This window comes from Sceloporus undulatus, chromosome 4 (assembly GCF_019175285.1).
Source record: "Sceloporus undulatus isolate JIND9_A2432 ecotype Alabama chromosome 4, SceUnd_v1.1, whole genome shotgun sequence".
Lineage (NCBI taxonomy): Eukaryota > Metazoa > Chordata > Lepidosauria > Squamata > Phrynosomatidae > Sceloporus > Sceloporus undulatus.
Genome location: NC_056525.1, coordinates 88,727,902 through 88,755,426, shown reverse-complemented (window position 1 = coordinate 88,755,426; position 27,525 = coordinate 88,727,902). Strand labels below are relative to the sequence as shown.

Sequence of the window (27,525 nt, the reverse complement as noted above, 5' to 3'; positions counted from 1 at the left end):
ACAATCTAAAAAGACAAGACACAAAAGGATAAGGAAATGCAGTGGGAAGTCCAGCAGATCTTCTCTCCCTCAGAGGCCTGGACCATGGCAGATGGGCTGGAGGGAGGGTCCTTCTTCTTTTTCAGGCAAGGCCTGGAGTTGGCCTGCCCCTCTTTCCCTTTGGATGATGGTGGATAGAGGGTGGTTGCCGCAGCCCCAAGCTGCCTTCAGAAGGAACAGCTTAAAGCCACCTCTTCCAGGGGGTCTGTTCTGCCCCTGAATTAACTTTCTTGAGCTTTTAACAAATGTCTGAAAGGGGATTCTAGTAATAGAGTAATACAGTGGGCCCTTCTCTTACGTGGGGATCCGTTCCCCCCCGCCTCATAAGGGGAATTCCGCATATGCTTGAGCCCCATTGAAGATAATGGGGCTCGTGTATGCAGTGGCGGGCAGTGCATGTGCCACAGGCAAGCACACCATTATCCCTTCCAGATGCGCCGAGGCTTCTTCCGGCATGGACATCCAGCGTATGCTGGAGTCCGTGTAAGGTGCGCCCGTGTATAATACAGGAGTGCTGTAGTCTGATCTTACTTTGCTTTTTACCCTGCACCAGTTCCCATTTGTTTGGTGGTAGAAGTTGATTTCTCCTGTAGCTTGTAATCATTCACAGAGATACTTTGGGAATTCTCCTGAGTTCTGTTACTGCCATAATTGCAAATTCTGTGATTGTCACTTTCACCCACAGGCAGCTCTCTTCATACAGCCATGCATATTTAAACCATTTTACTGTATAAAGGGAGGTTTTAAGAGTTCATTACATTCCTCAGCAGAGTAGCAGAAAAAGTCTTTAATTAGAGTAGAAAGTGATCTCTTGTGACTCTGATTGAACAATTGAGCATAATGTGGCTTTACATGTGCATGTTTTCTTCTCTGGCTCTCTAACAGGGATGATAATATTCTTTATTCATAAACAAGTAGACAAGTTTTAGCTCAAAATACCTGCATATATATTTTGTGCAAACTACCGGAGTACAGATATACTTTAACTCAAAATATTTCTGTACACACACACTTGTGTGTGTGCATGTGTGATGCACTGATTACTTACACTTTCTTTTTTCTTTTGCATTGCAGAACAAGGAAAAGCTAGAAAAACTGAAAAGCCAGTCTGAGCAATTTTGCCAAAGGCTTGGCAAATATCGCATGCCTTTTGCATGGACTGCCATTCATTTAATGAATATAGTCAGCAGTGCTGGAAGTTTGGAGAGAGACTCAACAGAAGTGGAAATTGCAGCAGGGGGTAATCACCTTCTCCTCATTCCCCATCTTGCTTCCACCCCCCCCCCAAAAAAAATCAGTGGAATATAAGCTACACATGACAGAGTTTTTTGAATCTCTTATTTGTTTGGATCTAATGCTGTGGATAAGATTCAGATATATGATGAATGGGTAATGATAATTCCAGAAGCAATTTTTACCTACCTCTCCTTCCCTTTAAACTCTTCAATTTCCTGAAATCTTATCTGGAGGACTGAGGAACCAGCATGAGAGGAAGTGTACAAGACTGCATGAAGAAAGGAATCAGCAAGGATTGTGTTTACTCTCTTTTTTTCCCAAACCTCCAGAGGGTATAAATCTATTTCATAAATTGAAAGATCCCTTCTAACCATAGAAAGGCTGGTTTGGATCTAACCCACTGTGTGTAATCTCTAGAACTATCCAACACTTGGAGAAAGAATGGCAAATTCATGTTGACTGCCCCTTTCACCCTATAAAGCAGTGGTGGACAACTAGTGGTGCTCTAGATCTTGTTGGATCTCATCAGCCCTAGTCAGCATGAGAATTGCAGTTCAGCAACATCTGGAGGGACACAGGTTTCCTATCTCTGTATAAAGTAATTTTTACAAGTGTATATTTCCCACAGGGTTTAGATTGTGCCTAATGCACAACATGTATGTTTATTTTTATTTATTTATTTATTTATTTATTTATTTTTTGTGAGGGGGTTGCCTATTCATTCCCTCATGAAGCCTTTGTATTAAGGGTGAAATTAAAAGAACAAGCCTGTAATAACAAATAGGTTTATCTTTCAAGGATTTTACTCATAAGCCATCTGTTATGCTTTTGTGAGAGTGTTACAGGCTGATGAGCATTTTCCAGAGGAGTGAATTAATCGTTGTGGACTGCACAACTCATCTGAAACTGCTGTTCAGCATCTTTCCCCCCAACCCTTTGAAAACTGCCAACTACATCATTTTTTGTGGCAGGGAAAAAAGCATAAATCTCCACATGATAAAGACTTCTGTAATAGGCACTAGGCACTGGGGTACGATTGCTGTGAGACGAGCAAAAGTATTCAGTTGTGCTTTATGGTTTCCTAATGCCTCAGGAGATTGGTTATCTTAGCATAACCACCTATTCCGTCTTGCTTTTCCCATAATTTCAGATTAGTCTTTCTAAAACAGATGTAGTTTATTTTCCTTTCTTTTTGTTTTATTTCCCCTCTTTCTTTGTTAAAGAACGTAAAGGATCTTGGTCAGAGAGAAGGAATTCTAGCATTGTTGGCAGACGTTCATTGGAAAGAACCACTAGTGGAGATGAGACCTGCAACTTGACTAACTTTAGACCAGCAACCCTCACTGTGACAAACTTCTTTAAACAGGTATTTCACCATTTACACTTTTGGTAATACTATGTCACTGTCACCATCATAGTTAATGCTTTATAGAATAACATGCAAGTCTTTAGTCTGGATGTATTAATGTTAACAATCTAAATAGTTTGTCTGAATTGGGCTATTACATCTAGTTAAGATTTAAGACATGTTCATTCATTTGATTAACCTTGCTTGTTTACTCTGCTAACGTACTAGCAATTAGTGTCACCCCTTTGCCCATTTTGTCAACATCCAGGACATTGTTTGTGGGTTAGAAGCAATTATGGCTGGTGTGCGGTGGAGGAAATGAATATCAAAGACAATGTCAGAAATAACTATTATAGTCCATGCAAGATCAGTACCAGGAGTTCTGTAGGAATTCACACTGAATTTCAGTTGATGAGTTGATTCTGAAATTACAGTCTTACACAGGAGAGCCTTTGCACCGTGTGGTTAAGTGTGTTGAGCTAGAACTGAGTTCATCCCATGTAATGTTGTGTATATAAAATGGTTGTGGTAGCATGGGGTGAGGAGCAGTGGAGTACTGGTAAATTTTGAAGTGCAGGGCCTGATCATGACTTGATCATACAATCACACCCCAACATGAGACAAAAAAATGAATGGTTATGTCAATCTATTTTGTCTATTTCCCCTCCAGTTACTGTGAGAATTAAAGCTAAATTCAGATGGAACAGGGACATTCAAGTGATGAGAGTGAAATTGCAGATGATGTCATACTTTAGATATGAGCTCTAGTTCCATTACAATATTTGCAAGAAGAGAGAAAACTATACACATTGCCTTGGCCTTCTTGGAGGAAGTGTAGGATACAAATAACTTTGGAAAGAGAGAAGCAAGATTCTGGTGTTGGTTAGGCTAAGGTAGTAATTAACCTTCTTCCATTTGGTGGTCTCCAGTGTTTTGGATATCAACTTACGTGATCCCTCATCATTTTCCATATTAGCTAGGACTGATGATAGTCCAAAACATCTGGAGGGCAGTATGTTGAAGGAGACTACAGTAGAATAAATACATAGAAGATGCATAGGATTTCTTTCACGAACCATGGGTGTTCAGCTTGATTGGGAAGTAGGCATAGATCTGAAGGAAAAAAAATTATGCCCAAACACCTTACCTTCTGACTGGAAAGCATTAGGCTGTAGGTTTGCACCAGATCACCAGTATCTTTCAGCTGCAACTCAAGGTAAAAGTGATGACCAGAATATTCCACTTCCTGATGAATATCAAAACAAATTTTAAGTTTTTATAAATGCGAAGATGTACTTGAAAGGGTATTCAATCAATCAATCAATCAGTCAATCAATGTTTATTGATTAGCCCTTAGGCCATATCAAAATAACACAAAAGCAGATGAAACACACTATAAAAATTCTATAGAAATTCTGTAGAAATTAGAAAAAGCTAAATATAATACATCTAAAATATGAATAAAATACCATTCAGATTGTTAAGGAAAAAGCAACATGGGATATACAGTAAATGAAATAAAACATGTATGTGAGAGTCAGGGTGACTCAGCAAAAGCCAATTGAGAACCACACAGGTGTAAATGGTAATACAATTAACAAGTCCTGAATGCCAAGGACAAGAAATGTAAAGTGGATAATTGGACACACCTGACAATTGTTAAGTGGTCAAGGCTGAGATGATGAAATCATTAATTGTAGGATGAAACAATGAGAATGATGTACACGCCTACTGGGTGGAAACAGACAACAGTGGGTGGTACCATGCATTGACTATACATCCCAATGTATTTTGTGGGTAGTAGAGTGGATTGTAGAGTGGATAGTGAGGAGTAGAGTATTGTTGTGTTGGATAGTTTTGGAGCTGTATATAGTAGAATAAAGTAGATCTTTTATATAAGACTACTGAGTTGTCTGGTGTCTTGGGTGAAGCTACAAGAACCAGCTGGATCCTGAAGAAGGGTGAAGACTTCTGTGGAAGCAAGAGTGAGAAGGCTTGGAGAGTTTGTCGGGGTCTTCAGCCTATTCTCTGTAATTCTTGCTAAGCTATAACCACTGGCCAAAACTGGTCAGCGTGGTGCACAACCAGGTGGTGAGTTCAAGCCAGAGGTGAAGAGCTACAACTCCCATCATCCCTGACACAGATACCATGTGAATGCCATACAATTTAAGTACAAAACCCATAAATGAAACAAAATTATACAACTTGATTATAAAAATCTATATAAAAGATTCAAAATACAAAAATGGGTAAAATAGAGAGGGGGGAAATACGTTTTTAAAATGATAGTACATAAAACAAAAGATTGAACATCAGTTACACATCAAAATTCCTCATCACCTCTACAGGTCACCCCAATTGTCCCCACATATCTAGCTCTCCACTGTATTGCTTTACATAGAAACTGAGCTGTGGTAATAGATATTTTTGAATCTTGATCACTCATGAAGTAAGAAGTTCTAACATGGGTATCCCAGAACATTGACCGTTTGATATAGGGACCAAGACACTGGTCTGTTTCCTGTTGGTACAAATTACACTAGAATAGAATATGAGCTAAATCTCCAATTTCTTGGTCTCCACAAATACAAGTTCACTCATCATAAGGAATACCATTAAATCTACCATATCTTACAATTGTGTCAAGCTGGTCAAATCTAGCTCGAGTAAATGCCTCCCTCAGGTATTTTGGCATTTGTATTTTTAGATAGGTCTTTGAAAAGTGCATTTAAAACGGCTCAGCCATTTTAAATTGCCTACCTTACTAAGGATGGCTATATCTTTTTGGGCCTTGATATCCTGGATTCTCTGTCTCGCACCCTTTTTTGGTTACTCATTGACTGTGCAGGTTACAGGGAGACCACAGCTCATAATAAAGTTTGTTATTTGTCTAAACTAAGAGGACTCAAGATGGGATTGAGACTGTTCTAAGAGACATTATTTTGGTAGTCTATCTGGCCCCATTTCATTGATTTTACACCAATAGTTAAACACTTTGATTTTGGTTTGCGAATGAATTGAATATATTTCTAGTTCCGCTCTAACAGCAGCTGCGGATGTCCACTTGTCTACACCCAATACAATATACATCTCAGATGTTGAGACTGAGCTAGTTCAACTTCTGAAATGGAATTTAAACCCCAAACTTCTGCTGAATATAAAAGCATAGGTGTAAGTTTAGCTTTATAAACATTAATTTTTGGGGTTAGAGAGCCAGGGTAATTGTGAGCTTTTAGTTTAAGTATGAGATTCAAGCGGGCCTTTGCTCTAAGTGAATTCCTTTGATGATGGCATGACCAGGATCCGTTTTCTGAAAATGTTACACCTAGATAAGAGATGCTCCTTACTTGATCTATTGGCGCACCCTCTAATTGCCATCTATGACTCTGTGTTCGCTTACCAAATACCATTATGCTTGACTTAGATTTGTTAATAATCAGAAAATTATTCTGACAATAACCACTAAGTCTTTTTAACAATCTCCACATACCTACTTGAGAATATGATAACAAAATCATGTCATCAGCATTAAGCAAAGTGTTACAAGGAGTATGTAGGACTGTTGGCATATGTACTGTAGAATCTTTCATTGCAGATGGCAGGTCATTAATATATAAATTAAATAATAAGGGAGCTAATAAGCACCCTTGTCTTACCCCTTGAAAGGGTATTAGCAAGGCTCATGGAAATCTCTGAACCAGTAGGAACACAGATTTAGAACAGATTGTGAAAAATAATTCAAACATAGCAGTAGAAATTCAGGATGACATTAAATACTGTCTAATCTGTCTCCTCCTTCAAAGATGAAGGCTCTGCAAAGATTATTCAAGTTTTCTGTTTCTTTTGGGCAACACTAGTGAAATGGTCCGTATCCTGGCCTACTAAGTTAAAAAGTTTGGGTTTCACTTTTCACTGCTTCTTGTTTGTTTCTTTTGCAAGGAGGCCAGTCATGATGTTTTTAAAATGAAGATTAAGGCTGTAGCAGATGGGTGCGAAAGAGCAGCTTGAGCCTGCTCTGGCCATAAACGAGTTGGGACTGCACCAACCACACAACCCATGTTGCCTATCCCAGCTCCTTTTTGCTCTGGTGTGGCTTCGGGGTGCTTTGGAGCCATGTGTCATTTGAATGTCATGTCTCCAAAGTGGCCAGAAGCCACTTCACTTGGCCTGTCTGTTCCAGACCTCAGACATACTGATTGGGGATCAGCACAGGATACCAATATTTTTAATAGAAAGTTGAAGTATATGTGTTTTCAATTTGTTATTCGCTGTTTTCAAAACTTTTTCTATGTTAACAGTGAACCCGATGATATTAAGTGACAGGCTATTTTAAATCCAAGGTTATTTTGGCAACTGTTAAATAATGCATAAGCTTATTGAAATTATTCTCCTTTGGTTTTTTTAAATAACTCTCACTATTACTGACTGCTGAAATAACTACATTTGACCTAAAATTCTATATTCAGATTCCCAGTTTCCCTAAAGAGTGAATTATATTGAAAATCCAGTTGAATAATGTATATTATCTAGAATGAATGAAATTAAAAGGAAATTAAATCAAGGGAACATGGTGATCAATTTTTCCATTACTGGAAAACACACAATTTACTAGCATAACCCCTTCCCCAGTGATGCAATATCATTCAGATCTTGGAAAAGTTACTCTTTTCATTGGTGTAGAGGATTCTTAGCAGTGAGTTGGACTGCATGACCCTTGTGGTCTCTTCCAACTCTATGATCATATAGTCCTAAAAATGTTTACAAAATCTGTCCTCATTTTTGGGAGGAAGAGTAGAGTTATATAACTTAGTTCAACTTTTTGGCCTTATAATTATAACAATGTGCTTAATGGTTTAAACTATCTGTTTTGCACTGTCCTTCAAATTATACCTCCTCTGCCAGCCACAGCCATACAGAGTTCCAATTTCAGTAGAAATCTAATGTCCTTAGACTTTCTTCTCTAAACAGATATTTCTTACACATGGCAGGGAGATGGAAAACCACATCCCCTCACCCTTTTCATAATGTAATAGGTTTCACTTTTCAAATATATCAAAGTGAGAATCCTAACAAAAATACTATGTATTGCCTTATGCCCCCTTCACACAGGGACCATAATCCATGTGTGAAGTGGGCATAAGAGGACACACAGTACATTTTGTGGGGGTTCTCACTTTGATATATTTGAATAGTGAAGCCCATGGCTATCAAGCTGCAGTGTTTAAAATAATTCACTCCTCCAGTGCAGTCTCACTGAACCTCAGTAAAATCTTTCCTCAATGTGGGTATGATTATTGCAACATAAAAGAAGAAAAAATATCTATTTTTTAATTTTGCTGCTAGGTTCTGCAGTGCTATTTTAGGGTTAATGATCTTGATGCTCTACTTGGTGAGTACTAAACCAAGTAGAGTTGCACTGATCAGTTTAATAGAGAAGACAGTGCTCTACAAATCTATTCACTTAAAAAAAAATACAAGGAACTCTGAAATCAGTCTGAATTTTTAAAACTGGGGCCTTACTTTACTCAGGACTTGTTTAAAAAGTAAGGCTTGACTCTTGTTATGAATAGATCATAACAACAACAACAACAGACCAGGAGCAACTTAAACACAGAGTATATTACAAATATACTGCATATTGAATGGTTATTTTATTGTACAAGACATTCTCTGAAAACCGGCAATATAAAGAAACTCATCAAGGAGTGTGAAAGGGCGGATTTTTCTCCCAAGAACACAGTTAACAATATTTGCATGTCTTTATTTTTAATCAACAATAGGAAGGTGACCGTCTGAGTGATGAGGACTTGTACAAGTTTCTTGCAGATATGAGAAGGCCATCTTCTGTTCTGCGGAGGCTGAGACCTATTACAGGTACTTTTTGGTTTGCCTGGGAAATAGAACTCATTTATGATGTTTGGTACTATGGGTTCAGAAATGTAAACAAGCAATGTTTTAAAAAAGTGTTCAGAAGATGCTATCAAGATAAAGTGGTATGCTGTGATGAACTAATTTACAATTGACCAACACTTCTCCAAATCTCTGAACAAATGCTATCCCGGGCAAAAGGAAAGTGGAAGGCAGAGTTGGCTGCTTGATCTGCTGCTGCAAGAATGTCAAATTCACTCTTGGTATTACAGCCCCCATCCTGCAGCTAGGGCCTAAATACCCTAAAGGCATCGGATCCAATGCGATCTTGGAAGCTAAGCGGAGTGAGCCCTTGTTAGTACTTGGATGGGAGACTGCCAATGAATAACAGATGCTTTCGGCTGTATTTCAGAAGAAGGAACTGTCAAAACCACCTCTGAGGATTCCTTTTCTAAGAAAACCCTATGAAATTCATGAGGCTGCATGAATCAACAGCTGATTGGAAGGCACATATACATACACATGCTGCAGGTCCCTCAAGTTGAATGGCAGCTTTCTTGGGGTTGTGACCTACCCATTTAGCAGTTCAGCACTGGGAGAGCTCCCATCAAACTTCAAAAAGATGTGGGAGGATTAAAATAAATGCAAGAATGTATTTGCCACACACATAGTGGCTAATCATGGTGGAAGTTTAGTAATTAATTTGGCCCCACATTCTATTGTGCTTATTTCACTGAGATAATAATGATGAAGTGTATGGTGAATGTTTGTTTCTATGAAACAGAACAAATCTTAATTTCTTTAATTAGAACTAGAATGTATTAGTAAATAGAAAAGACAATCATCTTAATGTCACTATAAATGCAGAAAGCCAAAAAGCAAAGGGCAACAGAAGTTGCACTGAGTGATAATAATAGCTGCTAACAGTTGGTGGCTGACAAAAAATGCAACACATGTTTTGGTAAAGTTTTCCCTGGTGACAGATTTTCCACAAGCAACCATAGAAGTGGTTGTTTACAAGCTTAGTTATACTTTTAATTTCTCTCCACATAGCTCAGTTGAAGATAGATATTTCTCCAGCCCCAGAGAACCCACACTACTGTTTAACTCCAGAGCTGTTGCAAGTGAAACTTTATCCTGATAGTAGAGTTCGACCAACCAGAGAGATCCTTGAATTTCCTGCAAAGGATGTTTATGTTCCAAATACAACATACAGGTAAGAACAAAAAGTAGATTTTAACTTTAGTTTAAATAGAGCATGATAATTGTCATCGTCAGTCAGTCTGATAAGAAAGTCTAAGAGAATATTTTTAGACTGCTTATTTGGTTAATCCATAAGAAAAATTAATACCCTTTAGTTTGTGTTTTCAAATGTTATTTAATGTTGGTTAGACTAACCAATTCTCAATTTAGAGCATTTTTCTAAAATTGGATAAGACAAGATCATAGTGCAGGAACTAGCAGTGGATTTTGGCTGGTAAAATGATGGGATCCAGGAGAATTGAGAGGGGTGGGATTTCCCTTTCCCCATTTCAGCCACCATGCATCCCCAGAATTGGCTGTGGAGGGCTAGGAAAATATTCAGAGTTGTTTTTTGAATTGCATCAGGGAAAGGACAGGAAGAAAATTTCATTTCAGCCACCAGTATAACATCATCCTATTTTTATCTTGTGATCCACATAAGATACCACTGGTTAACCTGTGGTCCACTGGTTAATTTCCATAAAATTTCTATTTCAGTTTATAAGAATATTTCACTATATTAATCTTTGCTTTATTAGTTTTCATTCCAGATTTTTCCAGGCATGTTAAAAAAATTACTGTTTTGTCTTTCAGTAATTCTTCCAAATACTGAAAATACAGTGCGCCCGCGCCATACGCGGGCACGCCATACGCGGCCTTGAGCATATGTGCTCAAGCCGCGGCGTGGGGCGGAAGGGGCGGCGCGTCCCATTCAATTGAATGGGCGTGCGCACCCGTTGTGCCCCGCGCGTGCCCGCGCCGCCGCACCACCGCACACGAGCCCCATTGTTTCCAATGGGGCTCGAGCATAGGCGGAATTCGCCTTACGCGGAGGGATCCGGAACGGATCCCCCGCGTAAGGCGAGGACGCACTGTACATTTCCCTGTGGAAAGGTGACAGAATACCTTGACAGGGGGTTGGTCCACCTCTTTCTTTGGAACAAATTAGCTTTCAAGGGCATTCAGGTGGTGGAGTGACCCTCCCATGAGTCCAGTCTGTCCCTGCCTTATCTCCATAGGAACAATATTTGACTCATTTTCCACATTTATGTGAATAGGATTGTAGTGAGACATTTGGTGAAATGGATGGTTAAACCATCTCCAGCAATCCTATAAGCACTTTCAACTTTTTTTTAATAATTGCTATTCTGTTTGATATCTGCTTTCTCCCCACATATTTATTTCATTTATTTTCCAGTCTCCTTGAGGGAGATTAATATGCTGTGTTGTGAGAATATACACTTGGAAATGAGATGCTCTAAGCAAACACTGAGTTCAGTTTCCATGCTTGCACTGACCTTTTAGTGCTGGCAATATCTGTGCCACTATCTATGGACTTCTTTTTAAGGCCCTTCTGCCTGTGCTTTCTGCAGGTAAGAGTGCCACCCTGGTGTGAGTGAGGTAGCCTCTGTCACCATAGTCCATATGCTGTGCCACAGATTATCATATTTAACTCACCTGAAAGGCATTTCCCTGCAGAATTGATTTTATGTTTGGAACTGAGCAATTATGGTATACAAAGACATGACAGACAAATGCTGAAAAAAGCTATCATTTTGAAAACTGTATTTAGCAGTCAGTATAAAACTTAGAATATTGTTGAACAACCTTGTCTAAAACCTGGCTGTTCTTCTGGTATCAGGCAAATTTCTTGTTTCTCAAGGAGAATATTAATATTCCTCAATGCCAAATCAAGAAGAGACTTTGGAAGGTAATTCCATGTCTCTTTTCAACTATGTATAGTTTTAGGGATTGGGGCAGAGGGATAATAATTATGGTCAGCCAACCATTGGGGAGTGTGCCATAAATCAGTGCTGCTAAAATCCTTAGCAAGGACACAATGCTACCAAATAATATATGTACAGTACAGTCAAAAATCTTTACAGAGAGTCTTGTTCTAGAACTTGAATACTAAAGATTGGTTTTTCCTTGCAGTAGTGGTAAGGCACTGGAGAGGAAACATCATTATAGAATCTATTGATGTGTGTCATTAGTTTGTATTACTAAAGAGCAAAGCTGCCCTTAACTTGCCATTAGAATTTGATCATCAGTTTACTAATGTCATTTGCAATGACACGTTTGTTTACTTATAAATTGCCATTGATCTAAACAATGGTGAACATTAAAATATGGGAATGACTTTATCTCCTCAAAGATGTAGTGAGAGCAAATCAACTATAGAAGGTGACACACCAAATTTTTAAGACAAGCAAAAGCAAGTACTTTTTGCAAGGTGCTTACTTCATACTTTAAATTTGCCACAGGATTTTATAAATAGAATTACCATTGGACTATAAGATACTTGTAGCATTGAGCTATCTTGGTTATTAAAAACAATGAAGAATCCTGTGGTACCCTAAAGATTAACAAACCTCCAATAAATTTGCCACATTACTCTTTAAGATGGCACAAGATTCTGTTCTCTTTTTCACAATACACTGAAATTTCTTAGGGTTGCTAGTAGCTGCTGGTGGACCTAAGTACAACCTGCATTCATAGGCCAGCATCTTGTATGTGCGCTGTGTTGGTGTAATTATGGTGCTGTAGGCAGTGGCACAGCAGTAACATATATAGAAATCATAGAATCATAGAGTTGGAAGAGGCCACTGAGACTAACCCCCTGCTAAGTAGGAACACCAGTCAAAGCACCCCCAACAGATGGCCATCCAAATGGTCATTGAAAGGAGGGGACCACTCTATTGGTTCTCACTACCCTGTTTCTCTAATGCTTCTGAACTCCTTGAAGAGAAGGTGTTCTAGGAAGGCAGACGTCTAAAATCATCTGGCTGGTGACTTTGCAATCCGGCCTTTCCAGAACACTCTGGCTTTGAGGACGTACTGCTAGCTAGGCATTGAAGAAAAAGGCTACTCATAGTAGGCAGCCTTGTCCTCCTGATATGACTTTGTCTCTTTCCATTTACTGCTCCTGGGTAACCTTGATATAACCACTAAATCAGCAATTTACTATCCTTTGACCAAGGAAGATATACAATTGATAATTCCTGTCATCTTGTAATAACAAATTCTGTAATGTCTCATGTCAGAATACTCTTGGGGCAGTACCTTGATATAATGCAATCACTAACATAAAGGGCCATTGCACTGGTGTACTGCCCCAAGAGTATTCTGACATGAGACATTATAGAATTTGTTATTACAAGATGACAGGAATTATCAATTGTGTATCTTCCTTGGTTAAAGGATAGTAAATTGCTGATTTAGTGGGTCCACTAGGGCAGGTTTTAGATTTGTTACTGTTAACTACTGTCCAGTCAACTTTAGCTTATGGTGACCCTATGAATGAGAGACCTCCAAGTCACCCTATCAGCAGCAGCCCTGCTCAGGGTATATACTTGACTCATAATACTGGTGTCCTTGTGGAAATATTAGCATTATTGTTAAACTTGGGTTGCTGTCATGTGCACACTTGGTTAGGCATAAGCTTCATTGATCTCCATGGAGCTAAGCTGCTTCTTAAAAATAGACGTAACCAGTATATCAATGTTAAGTTTTAGACAGCAACATAACATTAATCATAGTATCATAAATTGCTGTTAAATTACTGGTGTTTCAGTTGCTGCACTTTCTTTTTTCTTTACAGTTCAGCAAAGAATTCAAATGCTTCAGTGATGTTCTAGGTATTCTTGTTTCTCTAACAATAGTATATCTATTCCCTCCTGGATATTCTTTCCTACTAGTTATGCAGCTTGGGAGCAATCCATCAAAATTTCTGCGATAGTTTTGCTGCACTGGTTTGGTTCAGTTTGATTGAGTGGTAGCTCCTAGTAATCTCACTTTGGTAGATCTCATTCTTGTTCTGGTTCTGTTTTGTTCATATTCACTTTCATGTGAAACTGAATATCTATAGGATGTTTCTTTCTTTATTTTTTCTTTTTGTTTGCAAATTTAGTTACATGTTCTACCATTAAAGATGGTCTAAAAATAAATCATAAGTAAAAGAAATAAATATTGCTCATCATCCTACTGATATCCCAAATTGGAATAACGTTTTTGTTACAATTTCTGACATCATTGAATAGTTTTAATTACTCTGTGTTACTTTTGCCACCCCAATTAATTTTCCTGTGATAAGTTCCCACTTAGCAGTGATATAAAACATTTAATAGGAAGTATTTACTAGATAGAAAATTACTATGTTTAAAAGGATTATAGTATTTGCACAGCACTGTTTTTCCAATGTTATTACTAAACTGGTCTTCACTAGTATTAAAATTATGTTTACACTTGACAGTTCATACCAAAAAGCAACTCTTCCTATATGAAGGCTTAATGTGATCTTGTGTTCATACATTTGGAGTGTAAAATTGATAATAGCAGTAACAGTGGATATGCTGGTGTTGGTAAATGTGTTCAGCCTCTCTGTCCTCATGTGAATTTAGATGTAGATTTAAGCCAGTTTACCTGACAATTTAGCTATAGTGATATTTATAGTTTAGTGATGTTTCACAGATTGTTGAGTAGTTATGGTGTTTATTTACTTGCTAGAAAGAGCCACAGTAAGCAAGGCTATTTAAAAAAGTGTCTTGGATATTAGATCTTCTTTAAAACCTCCACAATATGCATGCAATGTCTTGGAGCAGAATTAGTTTGCATTGATGCTGGATGATCCATAGCTCTTCCCCAACATTCAGTATTATATATAAAAAAAAATTCAATTAAGAGGACATGGCTTACAAATAAAGTTTAAAACTACGTACTGGATTTAATTAATATCTATGTTCTGTAACATGTAGGCATTAAACTTTGAAATTTGATTGAGTTTAAAGTATACATAATTATTTTAGCACATTAACATAAGTACATTGTAATTAACGTGAATAAGTGTGTTGCGATAGACATTAAGGCAGTTAGCAGGTTGTGCAAACAGAATATAGTTGTACAGTTTTACAAATGATCTGTCAAAATGTTAAAATGCAACAAATGTATAGAAAATCCTGCAGTAAACAGGTAACAGTCACTGTGACACAATCTGAAAATTCTTTCTGCAAGCCTACCACATTTATTTAACTTTAACAACTCAATCAAGACAAGAAGATTTGCGTTTAAGAAGCTTGGTCTGTATTAATCTACCTCTTATGATCAGCCCCTGAAGGCATCAAAGCAGCTGTACCTTTATGTATTATCTGTCTAGAGTGCATTACTTTGATTAGTGTTACTGAGGCCAAATTGTTCACACTACTTATTACAGCAAAGATGACCAGGTTATGGTTACAGTATTTGCCTATCTGAAGTACTGTTAACTCAAATAAAAATGCTGTTCTTAGTTCCAGCAGCCCCCACCCCCGCAACCACAAATCTTATTCAAAAAGTAGCTTTCATAGTTTGGAAACACAGTGTGTTGTCTTGTCAGTTTATTCACAAAACATTTTGATTTTTTTTCTTCAGAATCTCCACTAGTCTTAACATCTTTCAAGAGGTCATAAGGGAAAAAATGGCAAAGAACAATTTTCCAAGATTAGCTTGTGCTGTGGCTTACAGCTGAACACATATTCTTCTGTTTTTAGTGTTGGTCATTTGAGTGAATTATATTAATTACAGTGATTGTGCTGATAATACAGAAGGCATAATACTGGAATGTCAGTGCTACAAACAAAATTGTTTTGACATGTTTGCATATTTACAAGTGAATAGGAGTTGGCATTTTGTACCCAGAGCCTCCCACCACCACCAATACATGCAAACAAAAGAGGTTCACCTTCAGTGTTGTGCATCCAGCTACAGGAACAGAGTTGGGCACTTCTCAACCCACCAAATAATTATCTGTTTTGGGGACCAGCTGTAGCAGCTAAAGGGGGCGTTAGCACTTTATGATACCTCTTCCTGATCTAAGATTTGCTAATGATTAAAGCTACAGGAACAGGATCTTAGGTTCAGCCTGGCAGCCCTACCCATGACTCTTAGATTCCCAGTGACCTGAAAAGCAGTACTATAGCTTGCTTTCTGCTATAGAAGGGAATTGGCTCCATTGCCTTCTTCAACATAACGTGACAGGCTGGATGGGTAAATTCAGGCTGTGATAGAATGATGAATTATCATCTCTTCTTTCCACCTCTGTTGTGAGACAAAAGATTTTGCCTTGATCTGGTTCTTTTCAGCCATGGCAGTTCCCTTTTCCTCACTGTACCCAGGGCCATCCCTAGGCAATTCCTCTGGAAAAGGAGAACTGAGATTAACCTTTCTTCCCCTCTCCCAATAGCTAAGGTAAAATAGCTTCATTTACAGTTATCTGGTGCTAACGAGGTTTCTAGAGCCCACAGCAGGCCCAGCAAAGCTTTTCCTCTTCCATAATTCTGTCCATCTCTTGAAAAGTGTGACCAAGGCACTCTGGTTTTTATATGAAACAAGCATATGAAGAAATGTAGGACAGCCACGTAAAGGAATATATTAAGGAACAATGAAAATCTTTAGTCCAGTTTCTTTTGAGCACCAAAAAGAGTCTATGCACAGCTCCAGTTGAAGTAGTTTATGGTTTATCAGGTCAATTCTGAATGAAGATACTCAATCAAAATTTTCAAAATCTGTAGGATGGATCATCAGTTTGGTTGATTTGAGAAGGTAGGGTCTTCCTTTCCGAGGCTTCCAGTACAGTCCCCTCTTCTTCCTTTCTAGTCTGCCTTTTGAACTCGGCTTGATGTATTTTCCATTTAGGTTTGTTTCTTCGCATGCATTGTACCACCAACCACCTGAAGATGATATTACAGACATTATTTAACTGACACAGCTAAGATTAAATGTCATCACATGGACCAAGGGAATGGTTCATAGACCCTTTCGTCTTGTGCTGCTTCCGCGTTGATTTTTGAAAATCATCAGTCGTATCATGGGTAGCTTATTGAATGATGTGAGGAGTTGCTTGGGAGTATAAACACTGCAAATTGCCTTAAAACCCTATAAACTGAGAGGTTCAAATCCTCAGAATAGAGCCTTCTTGGGAGTATAAAAACTGCAAATTGCCTTAAAACCCTATAAACTGAGAGGTTCAAATCCTCAGAATAAAGCCTTCTTTCATTAGGACCATCCCATCTCTACAGATATGTTGGACTGTTTTGGACATAAAAATAACCCATACTCTGCAAACCTGCTCTGGAAATCTAGGGGGCCCTCAAGAATCTATTTTAAAACAGCAGTTAGGGCTGCAGTGGAGAAGAGATGGCAAGGGAAGAAAGTTCTGGTGTTCCAGCATTGGTCCACTGTTGAGATTAGTCCTTTGGGTAGTATTGAATCAGTGACATATTCACCTCTTGTGGGCAGATTTGGTGTTGTGTTTTTAATTGGGGAAGCTTTCAGATATGCAGTTTTGCACCTGCTATGTTCCTTTATACTTGTGAATTGGTTGCTTGGCTCATAGCACTACAATTTTAGAATAGCAAGTCTTTGGCCTGTATCCAAATATATAATTATGCCCATGCAAAGCCTATTTTGCTAGCAGTTGTGCATTTTGAACCACCACTAATGCAAAATGGTTGTGCTCTTAGTGATACAAATGATAGTTCAACTGGTTTACAACTTCTTGTACAACTGCTTTGAATCGCCAGATGTGCAAATGATATAATCTAGTGCAACTATACTGGTGGGGATTCTCATTCTTCACATGTTAATTTGGATTTAGGCCTATGATCTTTCCCTTTGAGAGATTTATAAGAAGTTCAACATTACCGCTTACTTCAATGAGTTATCCCCACCCCCTCTTTCTGATTATAAGAAAGGATAAAGGAGTAACAGAGAAAATGGCTACCTGAATAACTTTCTGGGCAGTTGATATTTCTTTCTGCATTGTTTTCATGATCCTTTGTAGAGAACTTCACCTCTTTTTGCTCAGGCAGAGCACTGGGGATATTTCCAATAAGCCTGAAGAGAAGAATACTGTAGTCTGTTTCTGATCCTCCCATGGTGAATGTATACTCGATATAACGTTTGTTAGCTCTCCAGTCTTCTAGCTCAATACGTAGGATGTAGTTGGTATTGTCTACAATGGAATAGATCTTATGTAGTCCGAGCCAAAATTCTCCTGAAAATCAAATTGCACAAGCAGAGCTATTAGGACAGATTGAAAGCAAGATAAAACATCTGATTTACTAATCACATTTCCTAATTATATTAATTCAGGAGATGACCTGAGTCGTGGGAACTGTTGAACTTTTCAGATAATTTCTCCTGTAAATCTCTCTCTCAGTCTCTCTGTTTATATCTTTTATATTATGCACTAATGAACAATTAAAAAGGCAGCTAAATATAAATAGAATAGAACTTTGGTGCTTGTCAGAGTCTGCAAGGGAGAGTTCAAGGCATACTTAATAGAAGTGTGTGAATGAATCTCTGTGATGAGTGAAGCAAGTGGCATATATAAAAAGTTAATTGCAATGGAAATGGACTGCCATCCACGAGAAAAGAAATATGCCCTTAATGGATATTTTGGTAGTGTCATTTACTGAATCACATATTAATTAAGTGGACTACGTGCAGTGCAATACTAAACATGTCTACTTAGAAGTAAGTCACCATCAGTTCAGAAAACTTTGTTCCCATATAAATGTGCGCTGGGTTGTACCTAACTTGAAAGATGGTAGACATATTTATTTTAAGTAAATCAGTGCACTGTGATGCTGAAGTTGTGTTTCTGGTTTCTTCAATGACCAAAGTGTACACTGATATTGTAACGTCACTTTCACCTTTCTTCTTGCTTACATCATATGAGAAAGTATTATCATCTGTCTAAGTCAGAATTTGTACTTAAAAAGCATGGAGCGATGGCAGTTAAAGCAGTCTCAAACTGGATTACTTCTGCAGTGTATTTTGGACCATAATTATAGAGACCTTTTAAGGCCTTTGCTCTTGAAATTCTTGGATGCTGCCAGGAACATGAAGACATTGTGTCATCCTCTTGCAAGCCAGTGATTGCCTGAATATGGCTAAACAAACATTGCTTTTTTGATTTGTTTTTAATATGTCCTTTTGCCTCATCTAATTAATGCTGAGGCTGAAAAACTAGCCACACCATTTACCAATAAGTGTATAATGCTTAAGTAAAAATGATAATCAGATTTGAAATTAATAATGTAAAAACCATCAGAAAAGTCGTAATCAATGCTGATATTAGTATTTTAAAAACTAAACTGGAAAACTCTGAAAAAAGCTGAGTAAATTAAAATTAATATTATTCCTCAGGACTATATAATTGTCCTGTATAGAATATGCACATGGTTGAGGGATCAGCATCACATCACTGCCCATTGTATTCATCCTAATAGCACGCGTGGTTTTCTAATTTGTAGATTATGGGGTGAAACAGACCGCCCCAAAGGGGTGGCTTCAGGCCGGATTGGGGCCATGCCAAGTACACACTGTGCCCCAATTTGCGTTGAAGCCGCCCCCCCCAAAAAAAGCTGGCTTTGCTGCCTGTGCTGCGTCCAGAAGCTGGTTTCACGAGGCTCTGGCAGGGTGCGGTATGTAAATGCCATGCCCTTGGAAGCCTGCCCATGTCTGGACAACTGGGTGGCTTGAAGCTGACTTCCAGGCAGCTTCAGAGCATGCGTCGTCAAAACGCCTCAGTTTGGAGCTGCCCGGAAGCAGGCCTTTTTTTGCCCATCTATTCAGGCCCCTTGTTGCTGTAATGTTCTGAGTGTGAAAAATTACATTACTGTCTGTTTCTATGACAATTTTGGACTGAAGAGAACCTGCTCACTGTGTTCCACTTTAGACTTGGGCGGTGGAGATTAAAAAAGTGAAACAATTTTGAAAACAAAGCCCCAAAAGAAAATATGAAACAGTTCTTAATTTTACCATGTTGTATTTAGCTCGCCTTTTTTTATACAATTTACAGTTAAGTACCTTTACCACATAATTACTTTCAGTCTCTATGAAAACTATGTAACAGGAGAGAGAAGGTATTTACCATCAAGTTTGCCAAACCCATTTATATAGTTCTCCCAGGTTTGATTGAAATCTACTGATCCATCTAATCTGTTTTGAATGACAGTCCATGAGCTTTCTGTGGATAAAAAATATATATAAAGGTAATATAAACTATAAATATAGTTAGTTTGACTATTTTCTTGTTTGTTTGGCTATTTTATTGTTTGCTTTGATATGAATGCTCTACATCTGGGAGAGGGGTACATGCCCATAAGTCTATTTGTGTGGACTCACAAGTGTCCCCACACTATACTATCACTCAAAAATGTGGGTCTCACAAATTGTTTTTTAACAAAAACAAACAAACAAAACCCAGTAGTGTACTCCAAAGCCTCTGGCTGGTACTGTTGCCCATTGAGATCTTTTGGCAATGCCTTCACATTTTAACAGCTTGGAATAGTCTCACCCCCCCTTCTAAAATTGTCACTTCTTGTGGAGAAACATACTTATCTCAGCCTGGAACGTATTTCTTTAATCCCCAGATTTACCTGGAGGGAAGGTATTTGTTTACAGGGTCCCAGGATACAGGCAGTTTTTTACCCCAATTCTGTGCTGTGAGATGCAAAAGGAAAATTGGGGTGCACATCTACGTGTGCGCGCACACACAATTTGATGTTGATAGATTTGATATCTGTATGTGAGCTTTCATGCCAACTCTTCATGCAATCTTCCCATCTCTGAAAGATGTACATTTGTGGTGATAATCCAGCCATGCTCTCCCTTTATAACCCACTTGGATTCAATTATGTTATAGAGGGGATATATGTGTAATTATTGGCCAACTACGGTCAGACTTCCATACAAAGCTCTAATTCTTTTCTAAAATCCAAATTGTAATGAACATTTGTGTGTTGTGATTATTGTTAAGGAAATGTATGTCAGCAGTACTTACACTCCACAGTAATAGAATATTTTAGGATCATTTTAGGATGGGAAGTGTTTTTCAGTAGATAAGGATAACTAGGGAGGAAGTGATGATTACTAATACAGGTGGATGTACGTACCTGTTTTCATCTCACAGTAGACATTAAACGCGTTGGATCCTCTGGGTTTAATAGAATAAATACCATTAGATCTTTCACCACTGTTGTATATCCAAGAGCAATCAGTAGCATTGCCTAAAAGCAATCATAGTTTCAAACAGCCACATTACTAAAGAGAGAAATTTAGGGGAGAAAAAACATCAGCATATTCTTCCAGATATACATGACCTTTTAGATATATATGATATTTTTCAAACAGTTAATAAAATAGACTCTGTTCTTTTTCATGTGAGTTTAAGCATTGCCTTCTAGCTGTATAATAAGATTAATTCAGTTTCATGGGCATGTGATAGGCAGGATACAGACCGCCCCTTTGGGGCAGCCTGCAGACACCGCAATCCCCGCCAGATTGGGGCCTGAGCAGCCACAGTGGCAGCCCCGGAGGCCCCAATCCACTGCTTTTCCAGGCCCCGGAGAAGCGGCAAAACGGCGCTTCCCCCCAGCTTGGAAAGGGGTGTCCTTGGGGCTTCATGCCCCAGGACACCCCATGGAGTCGCTGCCGGGAGAGAAAGGGGCTGCTTGGCCCCTTTCCTCGTGGCTTCATTCCTGCAGCCATTTTGTGGCTGTGAGAACGAGGCACTCCCCAGGAAGGAGCTCCATTTCAGAGCTCCTTCTGGTGCCGCAAATAGGGCACCCTATGTGCCCTGTAGTGGCGTGAGCACATCATGCCCACGCCATGCCATTTGGACATGGCATGGCTGTCACGTCAAAATGGCGGCACGCATCTGTACAGGGTGCCACCATTTTGACGTATGGAATATGTGCTAGGGTTAGGGAGCGTCTGTAAAGGACGCCCCGAGGCAACCCTAGCACGTATTGCTTACATGCTAAAGGGCCCGTCTGTCGAGGGCCATAGTTAACTTTCACCATACAGTAGTTAACTTTCAATGTAAGTATACTCAGTGTTGTAGCAAGGATTTGAGAGGTGGATTCTGGGAAAGAGTGCCATCAGTAATTCAGTTGATGAAACTTTTATGGCACTCATTCTAAGAGCAAATGCATGTGGCAAGTTTACAGTGTGCCCTTGGTGTCCTCTGGAGTTTGGTTCCAGGACCCCCCATAGACACCAAAATCTGGGGATACTCAAGCCCCATTAAATACTGTACAATAGCATAGTAAAATGATGTGCCTTATAGCAAAATAAAGATTTACATTTTGGAATTGATATATTTTTCCAATATTTTCAAGTCGTGGATAGTTGAATCTGTGGATATGAAGAGTCAACAGTACTGATAGGGCTGAGGACTGAGCATGCTCAAGTGCCCCAGAATGGACAGCAATAGTGGAATGGAATGGAATGGACAGAAGGAACAAATAGAATGATAGGTGGAAAGTAGAATGACAGTTTTGGGGGCCATAGAAATATCCCATAGAATCCTGGGAATTGCAGTTTAGGGAGAGTTTTTAGAATTCTCAGCCAACGAGTTCTGATGCCTCCTCAAATTATGAGTCCCAGGGTAACAAAGGATATTGCTATGGTAGTTAAAGTGGGATTGGACTGCTATGATGGTGTGGTGTGAAAGAGCCCCTAAAGATAAAAGTTAGGGCTGAAACAGACTGGCTGTTTTAGCTGGCTTTAAGCTGGCTTGGGGGTGTGACATTTATGTGTGCCATGCTCCCAAGTCACCTGGAAGTCATGCCAACATTTACACAGTGGGCAGCTTCTGGGTGACATGAGGACATGGTGTTTAGACATCACACGTCCCAGAGCCAGCAAAAAGGCAGCTCCAGAGGCAAAGGGACAGCTTTTATTCTGCCCCAAATGGGAGCAGATTTTTCCCACTCCTATTTGGGACCAAGGCTGGTTGGATTGGGACTGCGTGTGTTTGCTGCGGCCCCAATCCAGTCTTAAATGGGGTGGCTCCAAGCTGCCTCATCAAAGCTGTCTGTTTCACTCCTTAATTGGATACCTGTACAGGAGCACTACCTCGGGGTGAAAGGATACATTGGAGCATTTTGTTTGAGATGCTATTTGTACTCTATTGTTTTTCCAGCGGCAGAAATTCAGAAAATTCACTTGGGGAGCTTTGGAATATGCATATACTCAAAGCAAAATATATGCTATTTCAGGATTTACAGATTGTGGTGGACATAAAGATTACTTTTTTTCCTTTATAGGGGGAGTTACCTTCATAATACTGAATTTTAGATGTCGCATTAAGTTTAGTGTTCCTTGTTTCATCAACGTTCACAGTGAATAGCTGTGTGTTATCTTGAGGAGCAGGGTTACTTCTCTGAAGCGATTGAGACAAATCCTGTGGGAGAACAGGGTAGGAGAAAGTGTCCATTGATGGAAGAAAACTCTTACCTTTATCAAATAATAATAATAACAACAATTGGAAGTCCTCTAGGTACACATGTACATATATATACCTGTCTGTAGTCATGAGTTATAAATGTTCACCTTTCTCTGCTGTAGAAGTATTCTAGAAAAAGAGTGCATTGTGACTGCAGGGCTCCAGGGTTGACTCAGCCTTGCATCCTTCTGTAGGTCACTAAAATGAGTACCCAGCTTGTTGGAGGTAATTAGCTTACACATTGCAAACCACTTAGGGTGTGCTTAAGTGCACTGATAAGCGGTATAGATATGCTATTGCTATTATATAGAATCCTGGGATTTGTAGTTTTGTGAGGCACCTGTATTCTTTAGCAGAGAAAGCTATAGACTTTGTAAAACTACAAACCCCAGCTACACCATTTAAGTAATGTCAGGCTGCATTATTTCTACTGTGTAGGTGCACCCTCAGAGATCAAAATCTGCATTCTCTAACTGAGTCCTTTAAGGAGGACACAAAACACTGTTTTAACTAGGAAACCAAATTCTGCAATTGTAAACATTCTTGTTAGGGAAGTCACACTGAACACAGGAGAACACCCTAGTTAACCTGCAATCCCAGCTCTGCCTCCCTCTGCCCCAGTTAACCAACTTTGGCTTCCTGATGTTTATTCCTGTGGGTTGCATGTGGTTGCAAAACTGACCTTGTTCCACTTATATGTTTAAACATGTAGTTTAAAATACCCCAGGAGTACACCTAAAACCAAAATTTAAGTGGAGGCATTGTAGTACTGTATATACAATTTTCTCAATAATGTTCAGAGTGAATTATAACACAGGGAATCCTTTTTTTTAATATAAAAAACCAGACAAACTCAGTGAAGACACATACAGTCTTCACAAATGACTTAAAAATTACTTTAGAGCCAAGAGCAGAAATGTGCATCCTATGGATGGCGTGTAATTTATAGGGCTCTTTTTTGCATCATTTGAACTCCACCATCAGGTGTTTTTTGTTGTTGTTAAACATGGAAAAATACCTGTCTTGGCACCTTCACCAGGTACAATCATTGCTATACCTTTCCCCATTCCCCCACCACCTGGGGGGGGGGGGGGGCTCCAAACAGCAAATTTTAGAAACTGAAAATAACTGGAACATTTCCTGTTTCAGGGAAGTGATTTGGTTTGTGGAGTTGAGGAGAAACATCTTGTGACCTACTGAGATTGTCCATCTACCAGGACTGCTTTAGAAAAAAGAGGTTTCCTTATTTTTTGCCTTTCCTCTCTGTACTGCTGTTTCTGTTTTCATCATGACTCTCCTTCACCTTGTCCCCCACATTCCTTCTTTATTTGTTCCCTTTCTGCACCTTTCCTCTCAAAAAGTCACCAGAAGTGATTGAAACAATACTCACTTTAGAGAAGGCTATTCAGAAAATATCACTCTTACCTTCTCTTCCAGGTCCAGCATTTGCTCTTGTTGTTTGGCAAGCTGGGCATGTTGGACTTGAACTATCTTGAGAAGATTTTGGAGGTGGCTGTCTTGCTGCTTAACCAAATTCTACAAGAAGAGCAGAAACAATGACTTGGTTCCTGAGGGCCATTGAATCTATTGAGAGTTCTGTTAACTCTTTGAACAGGTGCTAGAATATGACTTCATGAGGCATAGTACCACAGTCTTTGTAGGATTTGCATTACAGTATGAAACACGTGGTGAGCATGGAAGAACTAGACTGGAGCATGTGAAAAGGATATAGGTATACTGTAGTTATGTGTTGCTGAACATTACCTCTTTGAAAGAATATTTGATACCATAGGCAGAAATAACATGGACAGAGCAGGGATAGGTTCCTACAGTGCAAAAAAGGAAAGCAGTTCAACATGTTTCAGCAGACTTTTTTATTCAAAACTAACATATTGCACATGTGACATGAAACAACTGGGTCACCCAACCTTTGCATATATAAAGAAAAAGATTTTGAGCTTTCTGGAGACTACTTGAAGGCTTTTCCCAAAATGCCTCTAGGTTAACCTTTTCTTCCATCAGCCTCCGCTTTTCTTATGATTTCCACTTTGGTGGCCAAACTTACAAATCATGATGTTTTGACATATTGACTTTCTTATCTGCTGCTCCATTTTCTCTCTGTTTTGCTTCTCACACATGTTCAGTAAGGAAGTTTGGAAACAGTTTCTATTTTCCTTGCCTGTTGGATGCAGGCACATGTGGTTAAAGCTGGATTGCCTAGAGTAGAATCCTTGCTCTTTCTCAGATCAAGTTTTGTTTATTGTATTGTTGACTGTGGAAATGGTGCCATTGTCTGATGCTGAAATTCCGTGGTCTAATTTGCATTGCAGAAATAATGCTTTGACACCACTTTAACTGCCATGTCTCAATGCTATGGAATTCTAGGATTTTTAGTTTTGTGAGATATTTAGCTTTCTTTGTCAGAGAGCTCTGGTGTCACAAATCCCACAATTTCATAGCATGGAGCTATGGTAGTTAAAGCGGTGTTAAACTGCATTATTTCTGTAGTGCAGATTAAACCCATGTTTATCTCACCTTCTTTCTTCCAATGCTAAAAAATCTTTCAGATAGACAGAAGATGAGGAAGAAAAGAGAAGACCTGATGGATGTAAAAGAGGTTTTGTTAACTGTGATATGCCTGGATTAATGAAGCCTCTATAAAAAATTTTGAGGAGTCTCCATAAAATCTTCTGAAAATGGAAAAACTCTAATCCATTGCTCTTCTACTAAGGAACAATTCTGGAATAAGAGGATTTGGTAACCACTGGCATCAAAATACGTTGTGTTACCATCTAAATAAAGATAGCAGACATTTCATTAAACGTATCTGATTGCATTCATTTTATGCAGTGCTTTTTGCTGTACTTTATATGGCCCTGGTAGTCTGCTTGAAAAAAAAAGTATCTACAGACAACCTGTAAGATTTTATCTAGTCCTACAGAGTCTTTGCATTAGGGTAACAGGAGTACCCTTGGTACCCGGCTAAGGAGACCTGTATCCCTGAATTTGCATTGTTATTCTCTAATGTTAAATTAAGTTAAAATTACTAGCAACAAAGTAGATTTGTATCACTGGATACATTTTGCAGAAAGCTCACAATGAATACCGTACATTCAGCCCCTCTGGATGTTTTTGACATCAAGAAAGCCATGGGAGCAGGGCCTGTGATAACAGATTACGGGGTTTGTAGTCTAAACATCCATGAAGGGTATTCCCTATTGTGTTATAGAAATATTTTAAGGTGTCAACTAGTGATTTTTCTCTTGATTAAAAAAAAAAATCCTCAAAACCTCCAGTATTTGTAATCAGAAGCCCATTTCAGTTCATCCTGGCTCTCAAAATCAACTTCATATCTACTTACTCTGAGTGATACAATTTCTTCCGTTTCCTGAATTTCAAGTAGGGTCTGAAACAACTCAGTTAATTTTTCTTCAAGCCTCCCAACTTTGTCTTGAAGTTGAATCTTTTCTTGTGAAAGAATTTGTATTTTGGAATTAAGCTCCAGAGAGGCATTCCTTATCTCTTCGTTATTAGCTTGTAGTCTGATTGTTGTTTTTCTTAATTGTTCCTCTTCCTCCTTAATTTCATTGGTTTGTTGCGAGATTTCAGAGAAGGAATGGTCAAAAATATTAAGCTTCTGAAAGATGTCGTCCATCTGGTCCTTAGTCTTGATAGCAAAATCTTTAAGACCACGCCCAAGATGGAGCAGTCCATTGGCTAGCAACTGCACATCCTGTAACATGGCAAACCTAGACTTTGACTCAGAAATTACTGGTTCAAAGGAGGTATCACCATCTCCATCTGTTCTAGTTAAAATAACTGGAGAAATTATAAAGAGAAATACTAGAACTGCTTTCATTTTCTTCCTATATTAATAATCTTCAAAATGCTCCTCCAGTCTTTAGACTTTCTCTGTGACAGTTTTACTAGAACGTAGTATGTCTATCACCATATTCTTCTGTTCAGGCCTTTAAAAGTCAAGCTGGCGTAGTTGATCATTAAACCTGAGTGCATATAATCTGTGTCCTCTTTGGGCTTTTTCCTCTATCAAGATAGATAAGCCCAACTGACAAGCATTTCATGACAAAGAATAAATGCTTCTTGTATAGGCCATGCTTATTGGTATAAAGATACTTGAAAAATTCTGGTTCTAAACAAGATATACCAGTTACCACATTGATCATCATCTTCTGGGCAGCACAGGATGAGCGCTATAGGGTATTCTATAATATGTGTAGATATAAGATACATATTAACAGTGAAACTGAACTTGGAATAGTCCAACACTATTAGACACAGATCTACTAACTTAGGTGTCAGCCATGTGCCAATTAGGAAGACCCAGCCCACCCAGCTGGAGTGCCTGAGTTTTGAAGAGAGGGTTTGCCTTCTTTCTGAGTTTATGGGAATAACAACAACAACATTTATTTATAACGCCCTTCCTGCCAAAGGGCAGAACATCAAACATGTATAATCAAAAACGGATGATAAAACACAAAGCAATAAAACACTAAAATAA

The 27,525-nt window shown here is 38.8% G+C and overlaps 2 protein-coding genes across 11 annotated transcripts in view; one reads left to right on the top strand and one right to left on the bottom strand.

The window, feature by feature from the left end:
- DOCK7 (dedicator of cytokinesis 7) overlaps window positions 1-27,525 on the top strand; it is a 614,518-nt gene that overhangs the window by 510,741 nt on the left and 76,252 nt on the right. For all 9 annotated transcript variants that reach the window (XM_042462522.1, XM_042462521.1, XM_042462520.1 and 6 more), the window contains exons 11-14: window positions 1,114-1,279; window positions 2,499-2,641; window positions 8,404-8,497; window positions 9,545-9,707. In XM_042462522.1, coding sequence (XP_042318456.1) covers window positions 1,114-1,279; window positions 2,499-2,641; window positions 8,404-8,497; window positions 9,545-9,707 — 566 coding nt within the window. The remainder of the gene's footprint in view (window positions 1-1,113; window positions 1,280-2,498; window positions 2,642-8,403; window positions 8,498-9,544; window positions 9,708-27,525) is intronic.
- Window positions 14,432-26,979, bottom strand: ANGPTL3 (angiopoietin like 3). Of its 2 annotated transcripts, XM_042462525.1 has the most exons (7): window positions 26,368-26,977; window positions 24,432-24,542; window positions 22,838-22,964; window positions 20,671-20,784; window positions 19,647-19,742; window positions 17,490-17,762; window positions 14,432-16,437 (listed from the first exon to the last, which is right to left on the bottom strand). In XM_042462525.1, the coding sequence occupies exons 1-7, from the start codon at window positions 26,863-26,865 to the stop codon at window positions 16,253-16,255; spliced, it is 1,404 nt and encodes a 467-aa protein (XP_042318459.1). In that variant the 5' UTR covers window positions 26,866-26,977; the 3' UTR covers window positions 14,432-16,252. The 2 variants fall into 2 exon arrangements, with proteins under 2 accessions (XP_042318459.1, XP_042318460.1); XM_042462526.1 differs by lacking the exon at window positions 19,647-19,742 and having other exon boundaries at window positions 26,368-26,979.